Source organism: Pelophylax lessonae, assembly GCF_965119305.1.
Source record: "Pelophylax lessonae genome assembly, chromosome: 13".
Lineage (NCBI taxonomy): Eukaryota > Metazoa > Chordata > Amphibia > Anura > Ranidae > Pelophylax > Pelophylax lessonae.
In genome coordinates, this window is record NC_138780.1 from 63367603 (window position 1) to 63386136 (window position 18534).

An 18534-nucleotide genomic window follows, 5' to 3' on the forward strand; every position below is an offset into this window, starting at 1 on the left:
TATGTGAATGGGTATGGGGTACACTGTACCCCTACCCATTCACCCCATAAAAGGCAGTGTGTGTAAATAACGACAGGAGACGTTTTGGAAAGTTTATTAAAAATCTTCATCTGGTCTTCTCCACTCCGGTCTTCTTCTGATCTTCTTCTCCTCTCTTCTGATCTTCTTCTCCTCTCTTCTGATCTTCTTCTCCTCTCTTCTGATCTTCTTCTCCTCTCTTCTGATCTTCTTCTCCTCTCTTCTGATCTTCTTCTCCTCTCTTCTGATCTTCTTCTCCTCTCTTCTGATCTTCTTCTCCTCTCTTCTGATCTTCTTCTCCTCTCTTCTGATCTTCTTCTCCTCTCTTCTGATCTTCTTCTCCTCTCTTCTGATCTTCTTCTCCTCTCTTCTGATCTTCTTCTCCTCTCTTCTGATCTTCTTCTCCTCTCTTCTGATCTTCTTCTCCTCTCTTCTGATCTTCTTCTCCTCTCTTCTGATCTTCTTCTGATCTTCTTCTCCTCTCTTCTCCTCTCTTCTGATCTTCTTCTCCTCTCTTCTCCTCTCTTCTGATCTTCTTCTCCTCTCTTCTCCTCTCTTCTGATCTTCTTCTCCTCTCTTCTCCTCTCTTCTGATCTTCTTCTCCTCTCTTCTGATCTTCTTCTCCTCTCTTCTGATCTTCTTCTCCTCTCTTCTGATCTTCTTCTCCTCTCTTCTGATCTTCTGCTCTTTTGCTGTCCGCTCTTTTGCTGTCCGCTCTTTTGCTGTCCTCTCTTCTGCTCTTTTGCCTCCTCTGGTCTTCTTCTTCCTCCGGTCCTCCTCAGACGATGTCTCCGGTGATTATGCCGGTCTCCGGTCTCTGCAGCTTGTTATATAGCCATTGTGGGCGTGGCCTCCCGGTGACGACATCGGGAGGCCCCTCCCCCTTATGGCACAGGTCACCTGTGCCATAAGGGGGTGGGGCCTCCCGATGACGTCACCGGGAGGCCACGCCCACAATGGCTATATAACAAGCTGCAGAGACCGGAGACCGGCATAATCACCGGAGACATCATCGGAGGAGGACCGGAGGAAGAAGACCAGAGGAGGCAAAAGAGCAGAAGATTGGACAGCAGAAGAGCGGACAGCAAAAGAGAAGACCAGATGAAGATTTTTAATAAACTTTCCAAAACGTCTCCTGTCGTTATTTACACACACTGCCTTTTATGGGGTGAATGGGTAGGGGTACAGTGTACCCCCATACCCATTCACATAGGGAGGGGGTCCGGGATCTGGGGGGCCCCCTTATTAAAGGGGGCTTCCAAAATCCGATGAGCCCCCTGCCCGCAGACCCCCACAACCACCGGCCAGGGTTGTGGGGAAAAGGCCCTTGTCCTCATCAACATGGGGGCAAGGTGCTTTGAGGTGGGGGGTGCAGAGCTCCCCCTGCCCCAAAGCACCAACACCCCCCCCCCCATGTTGAGGGCATGTGGCCTGGTATGGTCCAGGGGGGGGTGGGGCCGCTCGCTCGTCCCCTCCCCCTTCCTGCCTTACCGAGCTGCATGCTCGGATAAGGGTCTGGTATGGATTTTGGGGGGAGACCCCACACCTTTTTTTTGGCGTGGGGCTACCCTCAAATTCCATGCCAGACCCGAAGGGCTTGGTTTGGAACCTGGGGGGGACTCCCACGCCGTTTTTTTTTCCCATTTTTGGCGTGGAGTTCCCCCTTAAGATTCTCACAGCGCAAGTCGGATCATCCTGATCCGACTTGCGGTGCGACTTCCATTCAAATCAATAGGCTCTCATAGGGAACCATTGATTTTGAATGGAGGCAGAAAAAACGTATAACGTGGCTGAACGTATGTTCATCACGTTCGGTCATGTTCAGCCGCGTTTCTGCGTTTGAAACGCCGGGAAACACACGTTCGAACGCAAATAATTGCGTTCCAAAAAACGTCCCTGAACTCAACTGCCTGCAAATGACTGTAAATGACCCTGTGTACATGGACAGAAAAGCTAAAATGTAGATGGGTTCAGGGGCTTCTAAAAAAAAAAAACGCCCAACTGCTCCTAAACGGCCATTTACAACGTCCCGTTTACATGGAGCCTTACTGTGCACTGCAAGCAAAAATCCTTTTCCTTTTTTTTTTTTTTTTTTTTTTCCTTGCATGTTCCCCTTTTAGAACTAGAGCAACTGCACTTGCAGTGTACAGATTATTTACCTTTAGTAAATCGATCCCACTGTGCATTTCTGGTGCCTGGAATGTGCTAGAGCGGTGTACAGGCACCCAGCCGTAAATGTAGCTCTGCGTTGCTTTTTTATGTAAAGTAGCACATGTACAGTGCATTGCGAGTATTCGGCCCCCTTGAACTTTGCGACCTTTTGCCACATTTCAGGCTTCAAACATAAAGATATAAAACTAACTTTTTGTGAAGAATCAACAAGCGGGACACAATCATGAAGTGGGACGAAATTTATTGGATATTTCAAACTTTTTTTAACAAATAAAAAACTGAAAAATTGGGCGTGCAAAATTATTCGGCCCCCTTAAGTTAATACTTTGTAGCGCCACCTTCTGCTGCGATTACAGCTGTAAGTCGCTTGGGGTATGTCTCAGTTTTGCACATCGAGAGACTGAAATTTTTTAAATCAAAACAACTTTATTGCGTACTGAAACACAACAGGAGATATACAACAAGAAAAGGCTGCGAGATAGCCAACATAGAACAAACCAGTCCATAAATCTTGACAGTCAATGCCAGTTCACGAGAATACAGAGCAATTAGTAGAACAATGTACACAGATATGCGATAATTGAAACACAATGCATTAGGAATTACGATGTACAAGTAGTGGAAGAATTTAGCCATTTATCCCACACTTTATGGTATTTCCCCGGGCAACCCCTATTAACATAAATAAGTTTTTTATAGGGGAGAGTGCTGTTGATCTCGCTAATCCACGCCGCCAAGGTAGGCACCGCCTGTTGGATCCAATTTCTGGCCAGCAATTTACGGGCCTGAAACAGGGTCTCCTGCAAGAACTGGGCCACATGCTTGTTAATCTCAACATCTGGAAGGAGTCCCAGTAAACACAATCTAGGGTCGAGTGTCACAGGCGCGCCCATCTGGTCGTGGAGGAACTGGACCACTTGGGCCCAGAACCCGCGCACTCGCGGACACTGCCACAGCAGATGGTCGAATGTGCCAGTCGACAGCAGACACTTGGGGCAATGGGACGCCTGGGTGGGACGAAATTTAGCCAGACGTACAGGGGTAAGGTATGTACGGTGAAGGATACATACATGGGTAAAGCGATCCGACATTTTAGGGGAAGCACACTTTTAGCGCCCATCAGTACATCCTCCCAATCCTCATCCAGTATCTCTCCCAACAAAGGTTCCCATTTGGGTTTCAACGCATACGCGATCTTGGTGGCCGCGGGCGTAAGCAACATCTCGTACAGAAGGGCAATCAGCTTACAGTGGTCCGCGCCCAGGAGGACCCTAGTCAAGTCCAAGGGTTCCACCATCGGACAGTCCACCGGGAACTGGGCCCGCAGCGCGTGAGCGAGCTGCATGTATCGGAAATACATATAAGATGGGAGGGCAAACTCCTGCTTAAGTTGGCTGTATGACTTCACTGCTCCCCGGTGCAATACATGGGAGAGCAGGAAGACACCCCTAGAGATCCAGACACTGGGATCAGGTATCTGTAAAAGTTCTGGTAGAAGTTTATTAAACCACAGCGGCGTATCAGCGTGTAAGGCCTCGCAGCCCATCTTCTGCATCGCCAGATCCCAGACACGTCTATAATTATGCAAGAGACTCCCACGTGGGGAGGACCCGTGGGATCCCTTCACCCCCCGAAGGAGGTCACAGAATGGGTGGGGAACCGGGAAACCAGAGTCCGCACAGACCAAGAGACGGCACCTCAGATTGTCCTGTTTGTCCAAGTGGTAGAAATGGGAAAGCTGAGCCGCCAAGTAGTACAGGGGAAGATCGGGGACCGCGAGACCGCCCAACGAGATCGGGAGGCGGATCGTACGCGACGACAATTTGCGCCTCGCCGATCCCCAGATAAACGAGTTCCAGAGGGCCTCGAGGACCTTAAAGTAGCGGAGTGGTATATAGACCGGGCAATGCCACATAACGTACAAAATTTTAGGGAGTAGAATCATCTTGAGGAGACCTATCCGCCCCATCACCCCCAGCGGGAGCTTAGCCCACGCCTGGAGTTTAGCCTTGAACAGGGATATAACCGGTTCAATATTGAGGGAAACGTAGTCCGAAAGATCCCGAGATATATGTATACCCAGGTATTTAATCACGCTGACACGTCGAAGGGGCAAGGAGGCCTGGGCAAAGGTAGGGGGAGAGGCATCCATGGGGAGAATCTGGGACTTGTCCCAATTGATACGTAGACCAGAGAACTTACCAAAGTGCTCGATGACCTGCAGAGCCGAAGCCAGGGAAGGACCAGCATCCGATAAATACAAAAGCATATCGTCAGCATACAGGCTAACCTTCTCCACCAGTGGACCAGCACGAAGCCCCTCAATACCCGGATGGGATCGAAGAGCCGCCGCCAACGGTTCCACCGCCAAGGCATAGAGTAGAGGGGAGATAGGGCACCCCTGACGTGAGACTGAAATTTTTGCCCATTCCTCCTTGCAAAACGGCTCGAGCTCAGTGAGGTTGGATGGAGAGCGTTTGTGAACAGCAGTTTTCAGTTCTTTCCACAGATTCTCGATTGGATTCAGGTCTGGACTTTGACTTGGCCATTCTAACACCTGGATATGTTTATTTGTGAACCATTCCATTGTAGATTTTGCTTTATGTTTTGGATCATTGTCTTGTTGGAAGACAAATCTCCATTCCAGTCTCGGGTCTTTTTCAGACTCTTATTAGGCTTTCTTCCAGAATGGTCCTGTATTTGGCTCCATCCATCTTCCCATCAATTTTAACCATCTTTCCTGTCCCTGCTGAAGAAAAGCAGGCCCAAACCATGATGCTGTGCCACCACCATGTTTGACAGTGGGGATGGTTTGTTCAGGGTGATGAGCTGTGTTGCTTTTACGCCAAACATAACGTTTTGCATTGTTGCCAAAAAGTTTGATTTTGCTTTCATCTGACCAGAGCACCTTCTTCCACATGTTTGGTGTGTCTCCCAGGTGGCTTGTGGCAAACTTTAAACAACACTTTTTATGGGTATCTTTAAGAAATGGCTTTCTTCTTGCCACTCTTTCATAAAGGCCAGATTTGTGCAGTATACGACTGATTGTTGTCCTATGGACAGAGTCTCCCACCTCAGCTGTAGATCTCTGCAGTTCATCCAGAGTGATCATGGGCCTCTTGGCTGCATCTCTGATCAGTCTTCTCCTTGTATGAGCTGAAATTCTAGAGGGACGGCCAGGTCTTCGTAGATTTGCAGTGGTCTGATACTCCTTCCATTTCAATATAATCGCTTGCACAGTGCTCCTTGGGATGTTTAAAGCTTGGGAAATCTTTTTGTATCCAAATCTGGCTTTAAACTTCTCCACAACAGTATCTCGGACCTGCCTGGTGTGTTCCTTGTTTTTCATGATGCTCTCTGCGCTTTTAAATAGACCTCTGAGACTATCACAGTGCAGGTGCATTTATACGGAGACTTGATTACACACAGGTGGATTCTATTTATCATCATTAGTCATTTAGGTCAACATTGGATCATTCAGAGATCCTCACTGAACTTCTGGAGAGAGTTTGCTGCACTGAAAGTAAAGGGGCTGAATAATTTTGCACGCCCAATTTTTCAGTTTTTTATTAACAAAGTTTGAAATATTCAATAAATTTCATTCCACTTCATGATTGTGTCCCACTTGTTGATTCTTCACAAAAAATTACAGTTTTATATCTTTATGTTTTGAAGCCTGAAATGTGGCAAAAGGTCACAAAGTTCAACGGGGCCGAATACTTTCGCAAGGCACTGCAGCTGCACTGGACAGGGGCTGGTCCTGCGAGTTAAACATCTCACGAGGACGCATACAACCTGGTCCCGGCCTGAGTCGCAGTGTGACTGTTGGCCCGCAGCACCCCCAACCTGATGTGGTGGTCTTCCCGGAGAGGTGCCAATCTGGTTCCACAGTGTGGTAAGTAGTGTCCCTCCTCTCCCCTGGTGGTCTTTGGGGAGGACGTGGGCCCTTTCCTGGGACGGTCGGACCCCCGGGTTTCCCCCCACCCCCCTCCTCATGAGCTGGCTTTTCCACATGCTCCTAAGGGGGGGCTAGTTGTAATTGCTGCTGACCGGGTTTTTCTAGGTGTGCAATGGGGGGTTGAGCAGGTTCACTGCCTCCTGGGGATTAGTGACTGGGGCAGGGATGTCCTTTGGGCTCCGCGGGTACGTGCCTCACGTGTCCGGAGCCGGTCAAAAATTTAGGCCGCAAAGCCACTAAGACAAAGCCTACTCGTCGGCTGACCGGAACCTATGTAAGGCGGTCCCAGTGAGGGTGGCTGAAGCTGCGGCCTCCCGTGTGGGCATCCCCACCCGCTGCCCTTGGTGGTCAGCTCCGCTGGGGCTCATGTCCTGGCGGCTTGGCGCCCTCAAATTTAGGCCGCGACTTGCGGCCTCCTGGGCCATGTGGCTGAGTTGGGCACTGCCGTTGAGGGGGGTGGCCTCAATGAGTTTAGCTAAAGTCCCTAACTCTCCCCTGGGGCATCTTCCGGACTGAGGATCCATTCAATTGCAGCTGGGCCTCCACAAAAAATCTAGGCCGCAGCTTGCAAGCCTGCTGGGCTATATGGTCAGCTTGGCACCTCCCTTGAACCGGGTGGCAGTCCTTTTTTTTTTTTTTTTTTTTTTATAGTGACGGGTTTGTCGCCATTGTGTGGGCGGGGGTACCCTGTCTGCGCGTCCACATCACGGCGGGCTGCCTCCCTTCAAGGGGGTTATATCCTATTATGTCCTCTATGGAGGGTGAACCTCCCCCTTATTTTTTGCAGGGTCTCATGAAAAGGCTCTGGTAGATGCACTGATTGTATTGGTGCAAGAAACTTTAAAAATGGAGGCTGTTGCTGCATCAGACGCCGGTCCTCTTGGTACCCGCAGCTCCTCTAAAGTGGCAAGGTATTCCCTTTTCCCACCTACTTTGACAAAATTCTCACGAGTCGGTGGGGTTGTCCTAAACCCCATATGGTGGTGCTCAAGCGTTTTCGCTAGATGGTATCCCTTTGAAGAGTCTCTGTTGACTAAGTGGGCAGTCCCACCTGTGTTCGGACTCTCGGGTCCGGGTTTTAAAAAGGAGAGCTGAGACTTTGGTCTGCCACATGTTTACTATAGCCGACCTTGGGCCGGTATTCACCATAGCCTTGGTGTCCCAGACTCTTGACGGAGTGGGCAAAGATTTTGCGCCAGGATCTGGAGGGGGAATAGCTTCCCCCTGCCTTTGCAGAGCTGGCATACCAGTTGGTTCAGGGTTCAGGGGTTGCAGTTTGTCTGTGATGCCCCTCTCTTGATGCGGCTCCCTTAGTCTCTTGGCTGTCCATGACAGTAGTGGTCCTTCGGCGCATGTTATGGCCGAAATGCTGGTTTGTGGACTGAACTTCCAAGAAGGCGTTATCTGATCTTCCCTTTGTGGGGGATCGCATGTTTGGATCCTCCCTGGATATAATTAAGGGTCTTACAGTGGGGAATAGTACTCCTCTTCCATAGGCGGCCAGGGGCAGAGAGTCTCGTTGCAGACTCTCTGCAGTTTCTCTGCTCATGAGCTGTCTTTTCCTTCCTCAGGATCTCAAGACAAGGGATTTAAGTCTTTAAGGACCTCCTCTGGTGGTTTCAATAGGGACCTGGTCTGGTAAGACGAAAACAGGTCCTCCCGGACCAGTGGACCTCCCTGATTCAAGATGGGTGGGTCCACGAACAGACGGCTGCAAGATCGGGTTTTGGACTTATCCTTCAGAGAGGTTCTTCCCTTTCACCCTGCATCCCCAGACCGCCTGCGAGGTCTCTTTGGGGGGGGGGGGGGGGTTTACAAGACTTGCTACTACAAGGGGTGCTTTGTTCTGGTTCCAGAATCAAAACTTTTTCAAGGGTTTTATTCAAACCTGTTTACAGTTTCCAGGAAGGAAGACAAGGTATGTCTAATCCTGCACCTCAAAGCTTTGAACCACTTTGTACGGGTACAGATGTTCCGAATGGAGTCCATTTGTACGGTAGTCGTAACCCTGCATCATGGGGATCTTCTGGCATCTATCAAGGATGCTTACCTTCATATTCCGATATGTCGGTCATCTGCACTTTCTCCACTTTGCCGTGGGCAAAGAGCATTATCAATTTGTGGCAGTACCCTTTGGTCTCACCTTAGCTCCTCGGGTCTTCACAAGGTGTTGGCCCCGGTGTTGGTATTGTTGCGCCAGCGGGGGATTGCAGTATTGGAGTACCTGGACGATCTTCTGCGAGCAGAGTCTGACTGCTCTGACAAACAACCGGGAGATTACTGTGCAGAATCTGTAGGAGTTTGGTTGGAATTTGAATTTCCAGGAATCTGCTCTGGTTCTGTCCACCAAGTTGGACTATCTGGGTCTCACTCTGGACTCAGTCTCAGCCAGGGTTTTTCTCCCATGGGACAAGCTCCAAAAGCTGCAGGATGCAATTTGGCTCCGGTTGTCCAGCAGTGGGTCATCTTTTAGGACTTGCATGCGGGTGCTGGGCCTGATGGTGTCTACCTTTCGAGGCAGTTCCATTTGCACAGTTCCACATGAGACCTCTGCAAAGAGTTTCTTGTCAAGTGGGAAAGGAATCCAGTTTCTGGACAATCTGATCCTGTTGAGCCAGGGTACTAGAGGGTCCCTGATTCGGTGGCTTAGCTCTCAACAGGGAAACTCTTGCCTTCCCCTGTACTCGACGGTGGTCACAACGAATGCCAATCTGTCCAGGTGGGGTGGCGTTCTTGGCACAAATTGTTCTCAGGGGGTCTGGGCCCTGGAAGAGTCCGGACTACTGATCTATATTCTGGTACTTTGGAATGAAGTGTCCTGGTGGCTCAGGAGTAGTGGAGGTTCTCAGGTGGGCAGAATGCTTTGTTCCAGCCCTCTGAGGTCCAAATTCCAGGCGTGGAAAATTGGCAGGTGGATTATCTCGGTTGTCGGGCTTTGGACCAGGGAGCATGGTCACTCCCAGAGGTGTTTCATCAGTTGTGTCTCCAATGGGGAACTCCCGAGGTGGACCTGTTGTTCTCTCGTCTCAACAGGAAGGTGCTGAGGTTTGTGGCACGGTCTCGGGACCCTCTGGCCGACACCACACACTCACTGGTGGCATCTCCTATACGCTTTTTCCCCTCTAGAACTTCTGCCGAGACTCCTGCGAAGGATCGAGGCAGAAGGGATTCCGGCCATCCTAGTGGCTCCAGACAGGCCTCGCCGGTCTTGGTAGGCAGATCTGATATAGTGGGTTGCCGATGCTTCTTGGAGACTTCCTCTCAGAGAAGATCTGTTGGCCCAAGGGCCAATCTTACGTCTTGCCTTTTAGTCACTGGCTTTAATGGCTTTGCTGTCGGTAGCCAAGTGCTGTAGGATAGCGTGTTGTCTGAATCAGTATTCCCACGCTGCTGATTAGCTGCTGATTGCAGTTAGCAAATCTACTTCTACTTCTAGGAAGATTTGCTTTGCATTTAGAAAGCGTACTTTGCGTGTTGTGACTCTCTTGGAGTTCACCACCGCTCCTTTTCGGTGGCTCTAAGTTTGGCTTTCCTTCAATGAGGTGTTAAGCAGCGTCTGACCTTGGGTACCATCAAAGGCCAGGTTTCGGCCTTGGCGTTGTTTTTTCTTTTAACGTCTTTTTGCTACACCTTCTTTGGTTCACACGTTTGTTCAGGGGATTTGCCACTTGGCTTCCCCGGTGCGGTCCCTGTTGCCCCCATGGGATCTCCACTTGGCGCTGTCGGTTCTTCAGAAACCGCCATTCGAAAATATTCACGAGATTCCTCTGCTTACATTGCCCCAGAAGGTAGCCTTCTTGGTGGCGATTTCTTCTGCACGTAGGGTGTCTGAGCTGGCAGCTTTGTCTTGTCGTTCACCTTACTTGGTGGTTCACAGAGATAAAATGGTGTTTCGCCCTTGTCAGTTGTTCCTTCCTAAGGTTGTCTCTGGTTTACATCTGAATGACGACATGGTGTTGCCTTCCTTGTGTCCTAAGCCTAAGCATCCTAAGGGGATTGCCTTGCATTCTCTGGATGTGGTTCGGGTGATCCGGGTGTACCTTGCGCTACCGAGTCGTTTTGGAAATCAGACTCACTATTTATCCTTACGAATGGACCTTTCAATGGGTTGGCAGCGTCTGCCACGAACGTTTCCAGATGGATCAGAGTGGTGCAGGCCTATTCGATCAAGGTTCATGTTCATCCTTTCCCTGTTAAGGCGCGTTGTATGCGGGCGGTTAGTGCCTCTTGGGCCTTAGCGGACACTTAGCCATCTGTGCACACTTTCACAAATTTCTACAAGTAGATGTGCTGGCATCTACGGATGCTGCTGGTTTGCGAGGACTAGTCCTCTTTGAGGGTGTATGTTTCAGGTGAGCTCCAGCTGTTCCTGGTTGAGCTCCATGTTACCTGGCTGACTAGATTTATCCTTTTTTGTTTCATAGTTACATAGTTGGTGAGGTTGAATAAAGACAAAAGTCCATCCAGTTCAACCTGTGTAGATGTGTGTGGCTGTAATCATCTTGCATACCCCTGAATGTTCTGATCCTTGAGATGTACGTCTAAGAGTCTTTTGAAAGCCACCATACTACCCGCAGAAACCACCTCATGTGGTAGAGAATTCCACAATCTTGTAGCCCTAACAGTAAAGAACCCCCCACGTTGCCTGAGGTTAAAACGCTTCTCCTCTAATCGCATTGTATGCCCCCGAGTTCTCATGCAATCCCTTCGACTGAACAGCTTTTTTTCTAAGCCTAGATCCCCATTTAGATATTTAAAAATTGCTATCATGCCCCCCCTCAGGCGTCTCTTCTCCAGGGAGAATAAATCAAGCGATTGCAGACGCTCCTCATAATCAAGGTTTTTTGGGAATTTTTTTTTTTTTTTTCCCACCCCCCTCCTGTTTGACACCGCTCCAGAATCTACAATTGGGACATCCTAAAGCAGTGTCTGTCAACGAACGAAAGAAAATTGGATTTTTTGTCTAATTGCCGGTTCACACTAGGTCGCTCCGACTTAGGGGGCGACCTGTGAAGTCGCTTGCAGCGCGACTTCGGCGCGACTTGCACGGACTTCATAAAATGAATGTCTATGCAAGTCGCCTCCAGGTCGCCCAGAAATAGTACAGGACCCTTTTTCTAAGTCGGAGCGACTTGTGTCACTCCTATTAGAACGGCTCCTGTACTACACAATAGGAGCGTGACGGACCACGACTTGTCAGGCTGACAAGTCGCCTGACAAGTCGGATTAATGTGAATGCGGACTTACCGTAAAATCCTTTTCTCTGATGTTCGTTGACGGACACAGCACTCACCCCTCTATTGAGTTGGGTTATATTTCTTCTGACGCTGCTTGCAACAAAACTGCGTGCCTATAGCAGGATGTTGGGAGTATATCCCCTGGGACTGCCCCATAGGCGTGGCAAAGCTTTTTCCTGCCTAGTGTCCTACTCCTGTAGGGGGCAGCATAACCTAATCAAGAAAATTATGGAGCTGTGTCAGTCAATGAACAGAGAAGGATTTTATAGTAAGACTAAAACCCCATATATATTTTTTTTTCTTTTATATTTTTTACCAGTATCCCATTGAGTCTGTAGTTATGCTGCAGATCTCTTGCAGCCTTCCCAATTAGCTTCTTCAGCTCAAAGTTTCAGAAACATACTACAGCACATATAGCCACACTGTAGAATCAGTTGCCTTAAAACAGTCCGCTTGGAATATGTCAAGTCTTATGTTTGTCCAAGAACATATTTGGAGGTGTGGAAGTTGTGAAATTACCATTAGTCTGGGACAGATGGTAATCTTTTTGGAGTTCCAATTTTCAAATAAAACTAGCAATTCAAAGCTTGAACTAGTGTCTCTCTTGTACAGCTCTTCGACCGGCCAATGGGGTCACCTGGTTATGTTGTGTTCCTGACACTTATAATGAAAAAGGTGCTTAGATGAGCAGCAAAAACGTCTTCAAAATTAGAGAATCAAGTCATGTGGAACATGGCTAACTACTGCTAGCAATACCATGACCTGGGTTGATGAGAACCTTCTTATTATTATTATTATTTATTATTATTATCATTATCATCATTAAGAGAACCTTCACATATTATAATAATTCTTCCTTTAAAAAAAAAAGTAGCCCTGGTGCTTGTAGGCCACAGAGAAGACTAAGTGCCGGTTCACACTTCCGCGTGTGCGGAGATCGCATGTAATATCGGAGCGCACTGCTCCTTCATTACATGCGATCAGAAGTGCAGTGCGAATTCAGCCATACACTTTGTATGGCTAAATTCGCACTGCACCCGCACAAAAGTCGCACATGAGGCATTTTTTCAGCCGCATCAGGATCGGATCGCACAGTGGTTCACACTTGTTCGATCCGATCCTGTGCGAACTGTCAGATCGCACTGCGATGTGCGATCAAACTGGGGGTGTCAACATTTCATTGACACCCCCAGCGTATCGCATATGGCAGTGTGAACTGCCAGATGTGCGTTTGTGATGCGGGAACAGGCTGCGAATTCGCATCCTTCCCGCATCGCACAAGTGTGACACAGCACTACTGTGCTCTGAGAAATCTTTGTTTTTTTTGTTTGTTTATTTTGCAACAGTCCCAACACAACACACCCCCACATAATTGGGCTGGGTTCACACTATTGCAAATTGGGTTCTCTGCATCAAATTTGCATGTCAGGAGATTGTGACTGGCTGTCAATGGACCCAGTTCACATATCTCGAGTGGCTCCGGTGTGAATTGCACAGGAGTCCTGTGCGTCTTCTGGTCTGTTTCAGGTCGGAGTTCAGCCAAAAATTCGGCTTGAAATCAGAACTGAAACAGTGAACAGGGATGCACCGGACCCCTGCTGTGAGCCGCTCCGTGCGGCAGTGTGAACCCAGCCTTAGAGTTGTGCAATCAGCAATGATCGTACTCCCTGAGAAGAGAGGAGCACTTGGAATGCAGAAGCATCTAGAATGCAGCTGACTTTATAAATCCTTTAACTATGTAGAAGGAAGAACAAAGTGTAGTGGTCTTGACCTGTGTTTGGTATACCTTACCATTGTGCCGGTCAATGTACAAAAATGTTATACTGGTCTTGTTTATGGATTGGCAAATGTATCCCTGTACACCTTTTTAATGGGACATCTGTCTGTCTTGGAGCCGATTCACACTGAGGCGATCTGACTTCGGGGGGCGACCTGTGAAGTCGCGTGCCCCGCAACTTGCAGGGACTTCACATAATGGAAGTCTATGCAAGTCGCTCCGAGGTCGCCCCAAAGTAGTAGAGGACCCTTTTTCTAAGTCGGAGCGACTTGTGTCGCTCCTATTAGAACGGGTCCTGTACTACTCAATGGACCGCGACATACCGCGACTTGTCAGGCTGACAAGTCGCCTGACAAGTCGCGCTAGTGTGAATAGGCTCTTACAGTTTTAGCTCATCGCAGTGTTGATGAAATTGTATCATTCTCGTTTGACCATAATTTTGGATCTCATTTTATAATCCTTTTTTATTTTAGGGTCCCATCTTCTGATTGCTCTGAACAATAATGAGTGCCTATATCTCAATCGAAATGCCCAAAAAGCACGCTTTCTTTCTCGATGGAAGGGCCATATAATTGAAAGCATTGGGTGGAACAAGTTTCTAGGTAATGAGACATCCACAGGCCCTATTCTGGTGGGCACTGCACAGGGTCAAATCTATGAAGCGGAAATCTTGATAAGTGAAAGTAGTCTTTTTGGCACCAACCCTGACCAATACTTTCGATACCTTCACACCCTGGAGGAGGAAACTGGTAATGCACCAGTTTGTTGCCTTGAAATTAACAGAGGATATGAAAACCGTTACTGTGCCATTGCAACAACTCGAAAAAGACTTTTCCAGTTTACTGCTAAAATAACTGAAGGTAATGAACAACATGGGTTTGCACCCCTTTTTAGTCAGCCTGCCGACGACCTACTAAGTATCCAAGAGTTTCCAGGTAACCTTGGCTACAGTGAAATTGCTTTCTATACGCCAAAACTCCGCACCTACCCAACCTCTTTTGCTTGGATGATGGGAAATGGAGTACTTTATGGTACGTTGGACTTCTCTCGTCCTGATTCGGTGCTGACAGATGTTCAGGTTTGGGAGTACTCATCCAGTGCTGACAAACCAATGTCAATTGTGCTAACACAGTTTCATTTCTTACTCTTGCTGCCTGACAGGGTCAAAGCTATTTGTACATTAAATGGGCAAGTTGTATTTGAAGATGTGTTTACAGAAAAGTTTGGCCCACTGAAAAGGATGGTGAAAGATCCTGTTATAGGGCAAATATGGATTTATACAGAAAGGGCAGTATTTCGATATCATGTGGAACGTGAGTCAAGAGATGTTTGGAAGATGTACATGAACATGGGAAAATTCGACTTGGCTAAAGAGTTTTGTAAGGATCGTCCCGAATGCATGGACATGGTTTTGGCTAAGGAAGCTGAACACTGCTTCCATAATAAGAAATACAAAGAGAGTGCAAAATGTTATGCTCTCACTCAGAATTACTTTGAAGAAATAGCACTTAAATTCATTGAAGCAAAACAAGAAGAGGCACTGATGGAATTTCTCCTGAAAAAGCTAGCCAACTTGAAACCTTCAGAGAAGATCCAAATTACTTTACTAACTACTTGGTTGACAGAGTTGTATCTCAACCGCCTTGGAACCTTAGAAAGTGACACCTCAAAAAGAAGCCTTTATCTAAAAACCCGTGATGAATTCAGAGGTTTTCTTAGCAGTCCTCGAAATAAAGAATGCCTCTTCAATAACCGTACCGCTATACATGACCTTCTGGCCAGCCACGGTGACACAGAAAACATGGTATATTTTGCTGTTTTAATACAAGACTATGAACGAGTTGTAGCTCATCATTGCCAACATGATGATTATGGTGAAGCTCTTCATGTTCTAACAAAGCATAGAGATGAAAAACTTTTCTACAAATTTTCACCAGTCTTAATGCAGCATATACCTAGGAAGGTTGTTGACTCTTGGATCATGATGGGCAAAAGACTGGATCCAAAGAATCTTATCCCTGCCCTTGTTAATTATAGTCAGGGAGCTGGTACTCACATAAATGAAGCCATTAGATATATGGAGTTTTGTGTTTATGAACTCAAGGAAACTGAACAGGCCATCCACAACTATTTGTTGTCCTTATACGCTCAGTTTCGACCAGAGTCCCTTCTCTCATATTTGGAAATTGCGGGCACCAATCCCAACACCATTTACTATGACCTAAAATATGCTTTGCGTCTCTGTGCAGAACATGGACACCATCATGCCTGTGTCCATGTCTACAAAGTTATGGAGCTGTATGAAGAAGCAGTGGATCTAGCGTTAAAGGTATAGTTTTTGTAATCTGTTTTAAATAACTATAGAACTCCCATCTGTATATTTCCTATGTATGTTTAGCTGTTTTCCTAGACCTTAGGGTCTATTCAGACCTATCCGATCTAATTAGTGTGTTAACTAGCATTGCATTAAGGCAGCACTGCCAACACACCTAAAGTCAGACCTTCACCATTTTTTCTGATGCAGCACACTAAAATATTGTGGTGTTAATGTAATGCAGGTGCGCTGGTTTAGTGCGTTGAGGTCCTTTACTACAACGGATAGGTCTTAATGGTGCTTAAATCTTCACCATTGCCTCAAAGTTCTGAGGTCTAAAAGCTGTAAAATTCAGCAGCCTTGAGGGGTGTGTGTGTGTGTATTGTGTATATGTATGTATAATATATGATATAAAAAGTATACATGAACACCCCTGTTAAAATATCAGGTTTCTGTCATGTAAAAAAAGAGACAAAGATAAATAATTTTAGAACTTTGTACACATTTTTTTTAATGTGACCTATAAACTGTACAACTCAATTGAAAAACTGAAATCTTTTGGGGGGGGGGGGGGGGGGGGAGGAGTAAAAATAAAAACTAAAATAATGTGGTTACATAAGTGTGCATATACCCTCTTATAACTGGGTATTTAGCTGTGTTCACAATTAGGCAATCGCATTTAAACTCATGTTAAATAGGAGTATCCTACAGCAAAACCCATGGTCCGCAGAGAGCTTCCAAAGCATCAGAGGGATCTCATTGTTAAGTTATCTGTCAGGAGAAGGGTGCAAAAGAATTTCCAAGCCATTCGATATACCATGGAACACAGTGAAAACAGTCATTAAGTGGAAAAAATGTGGCACAACAGTGACATTACCAAGAACTGGACATCCCTCCAAAATTGATGGAAAAGACGAGAAGGTCAGGAAGGCTGCCAATAGACCTACAGCAACATTAAAGGAGCGGCAAGAATATCTGGCAAGTACTAGCTGTGTTGTACATGTGACAACAATCTCTTGTATTCTTCATACAGTGGGGATCGAAAGTTTGGGCACCCCAAGTAAAAAAATTGTATTAATGTGCATAAAGAAGCCAAAGAAAGATGGAAAAATCTCCAAAAGGCATCAAATTACAGATTAAACCTTCTTATAATATGTCAACAAAAGTTAGATTTTATTTCTATCATTTACACTTTAAAAATAACAGAAAACAAAAAATGGCATCTGCAAAAGTTTGAGCACCCTGCAGAGTTAATATCTTGTACTGCCCCCTTTGGCAAGTATCACAGCTTGTAAACGCTTTTTGTAGCCAGCCAAGAGTCTTTCAATTCTTGTTTGAGGTATCTTTGCCCATTCTTCCTTACAAAAGTCTTCCAGTTCTTTGAGATTTCTGGGCTGTCTGTCACGCACTGCTCTTTTAAGGTCTATCCATAGATTTTCAATTATGTTGAGGTCAGGAGATTGTGAAGGCCATGGCAAAGCCTTCAGTTTACGCCTCTTGATGTAACCCCACGTGGATTTCGAGGTTTGTTTAGGATCATTATCCATTTGTAGAAGCCATCCTCTCTTTAACTTCAGCTTTTTCACAGATGGCATCAAGTTACCATCCAAAATTTGCTGAAATTTTATTGAATCCATTTTTTCTTCTACTCGTGAGATGTTCCCTGTGCCACTGGCTGCAATACAACCCCAAAGCATGATTGATCCACCCCCATGCTTAACAGTTGGACAGAGGTTCTTTTCATTAAATTCTGTGTGTCCCTTCTCCAAACGTACCTTTGCTCATTCCGGCCAAAAAGTTCAATTTTAACCTCATCGGTCCACAGAACTTGTTTCCAAAATGCATCAGGCTTGTCTATATGTTCATTTGCAAAGTTCAAACGCTGATTTTTGTGGTGAGGACGTAGAAGAGGTTTTCTTCTGATGACTCTTCCATGAAGACCATATTTGTACAAGTATCTCTTTATAGTGGAACTAGATATTAAGCCCGTTAAATTAACGGGCGCTAGAACATATGCGCACCAACGGGTCGGGCAGCGGGATCTCTGATAACAAACATCCATCCGATCTCCATGGCACACACTGTGCTGACCCGACAATGAGACAGTGGGCGTGCGCGTCTGGGTAGGGAATAAGATTGTCCCATTGTCGACTCGGCAGTGTGTGCCATGGAGATCGGATGTATGTTTGTTATAAGAGATGCCGCTGCCCGATCCGTTGGTGCTCATGCGCCCGCTCATGCGCAGTTAGGACTTGTGCCTCAGCCCTTACGATGTTATCAAAATTCCCTACCTATTCTGCGCATGCGCAGTAAGACGTGTGATGCGGCTACAGCTAGTGCATGACAAACCTGCACCAGAAATGACATAGGGAAATCTGATGGGGTAGGGTTTTCTGACAGAACAGTATCCCCACTGGCTAACCAGTGTTCTGTCAGAAAACCCTACCCCATCAGATTTCCCTACCTACGTCATTTCCGGTGCAGGTTCGTCATGCACCAGCTGTAGCCGCGTCACACGTCTTACTGCGCATGCGCAGAATAGGTAGGGAATTTTGATAACATCGTCAGGGCTGAGGCACACCTCCATTTAGTTGGGTTTTGCCTTTACTTTCGCTTTAGACACTTTTTCTGGCCATTCTGTCTTCTGACCATTAAGACGGCGCTCTGTACACCACTAACTATATGTCACCAGTGGGGCGCTCTGTTCCTGGGTGAAGATGACCTCCAGCCAGCAGAGGGCGCTCCATATACACCCACACGCTCAGTGTTCTTCGGCCGTTGTTAGTGAAATCTGATGGGGTAGGGTTTTCTGACAGAACATCGGTTAGCCAGTGGGGATACGCTTAATTTAGAGTAGGGTGTGCTGTCACAGGCTCCAGCCTGTGGAACGCATCTTCTCCCGTGGTTGGCCGGTGGTGATACGCATATCCTGAATGAGAGACCAGGCGGGACTTGCTGACTCTTCCTTGCGTGATGTATAAGTACCTCCGCCCACTCTCGCGTGATTGGGCTTGGCCATCATTAGCACTTGCAGACACGCCCCCTCCCCTCGTACACC

At 47.1% G+C, this 18534-nt stretch overlaps 1 protein-coding gene across 1 annotated transcript in view; it reads left to right on the forward strand.

The window, feature by feature from the left end:
* The window catches only part of VPS18 (VPS18 core subunit of CORVET and HOPS complexes), a 53344-nt gene that overhangs the window by 19146 nt on the left and 15664 nt on the right, over positions 1–18534 (forward strand). The window contains exon 4 of the mRNA XM_082275536.1: positions 13636–15491. Within this exon, the coding sequence (XP_082131662.1) occupies positions 13636–15491 (1856 nt within the window). The remainder of the gene's footprint in view (positions 1–13635; positions 15492–18534) is intronic.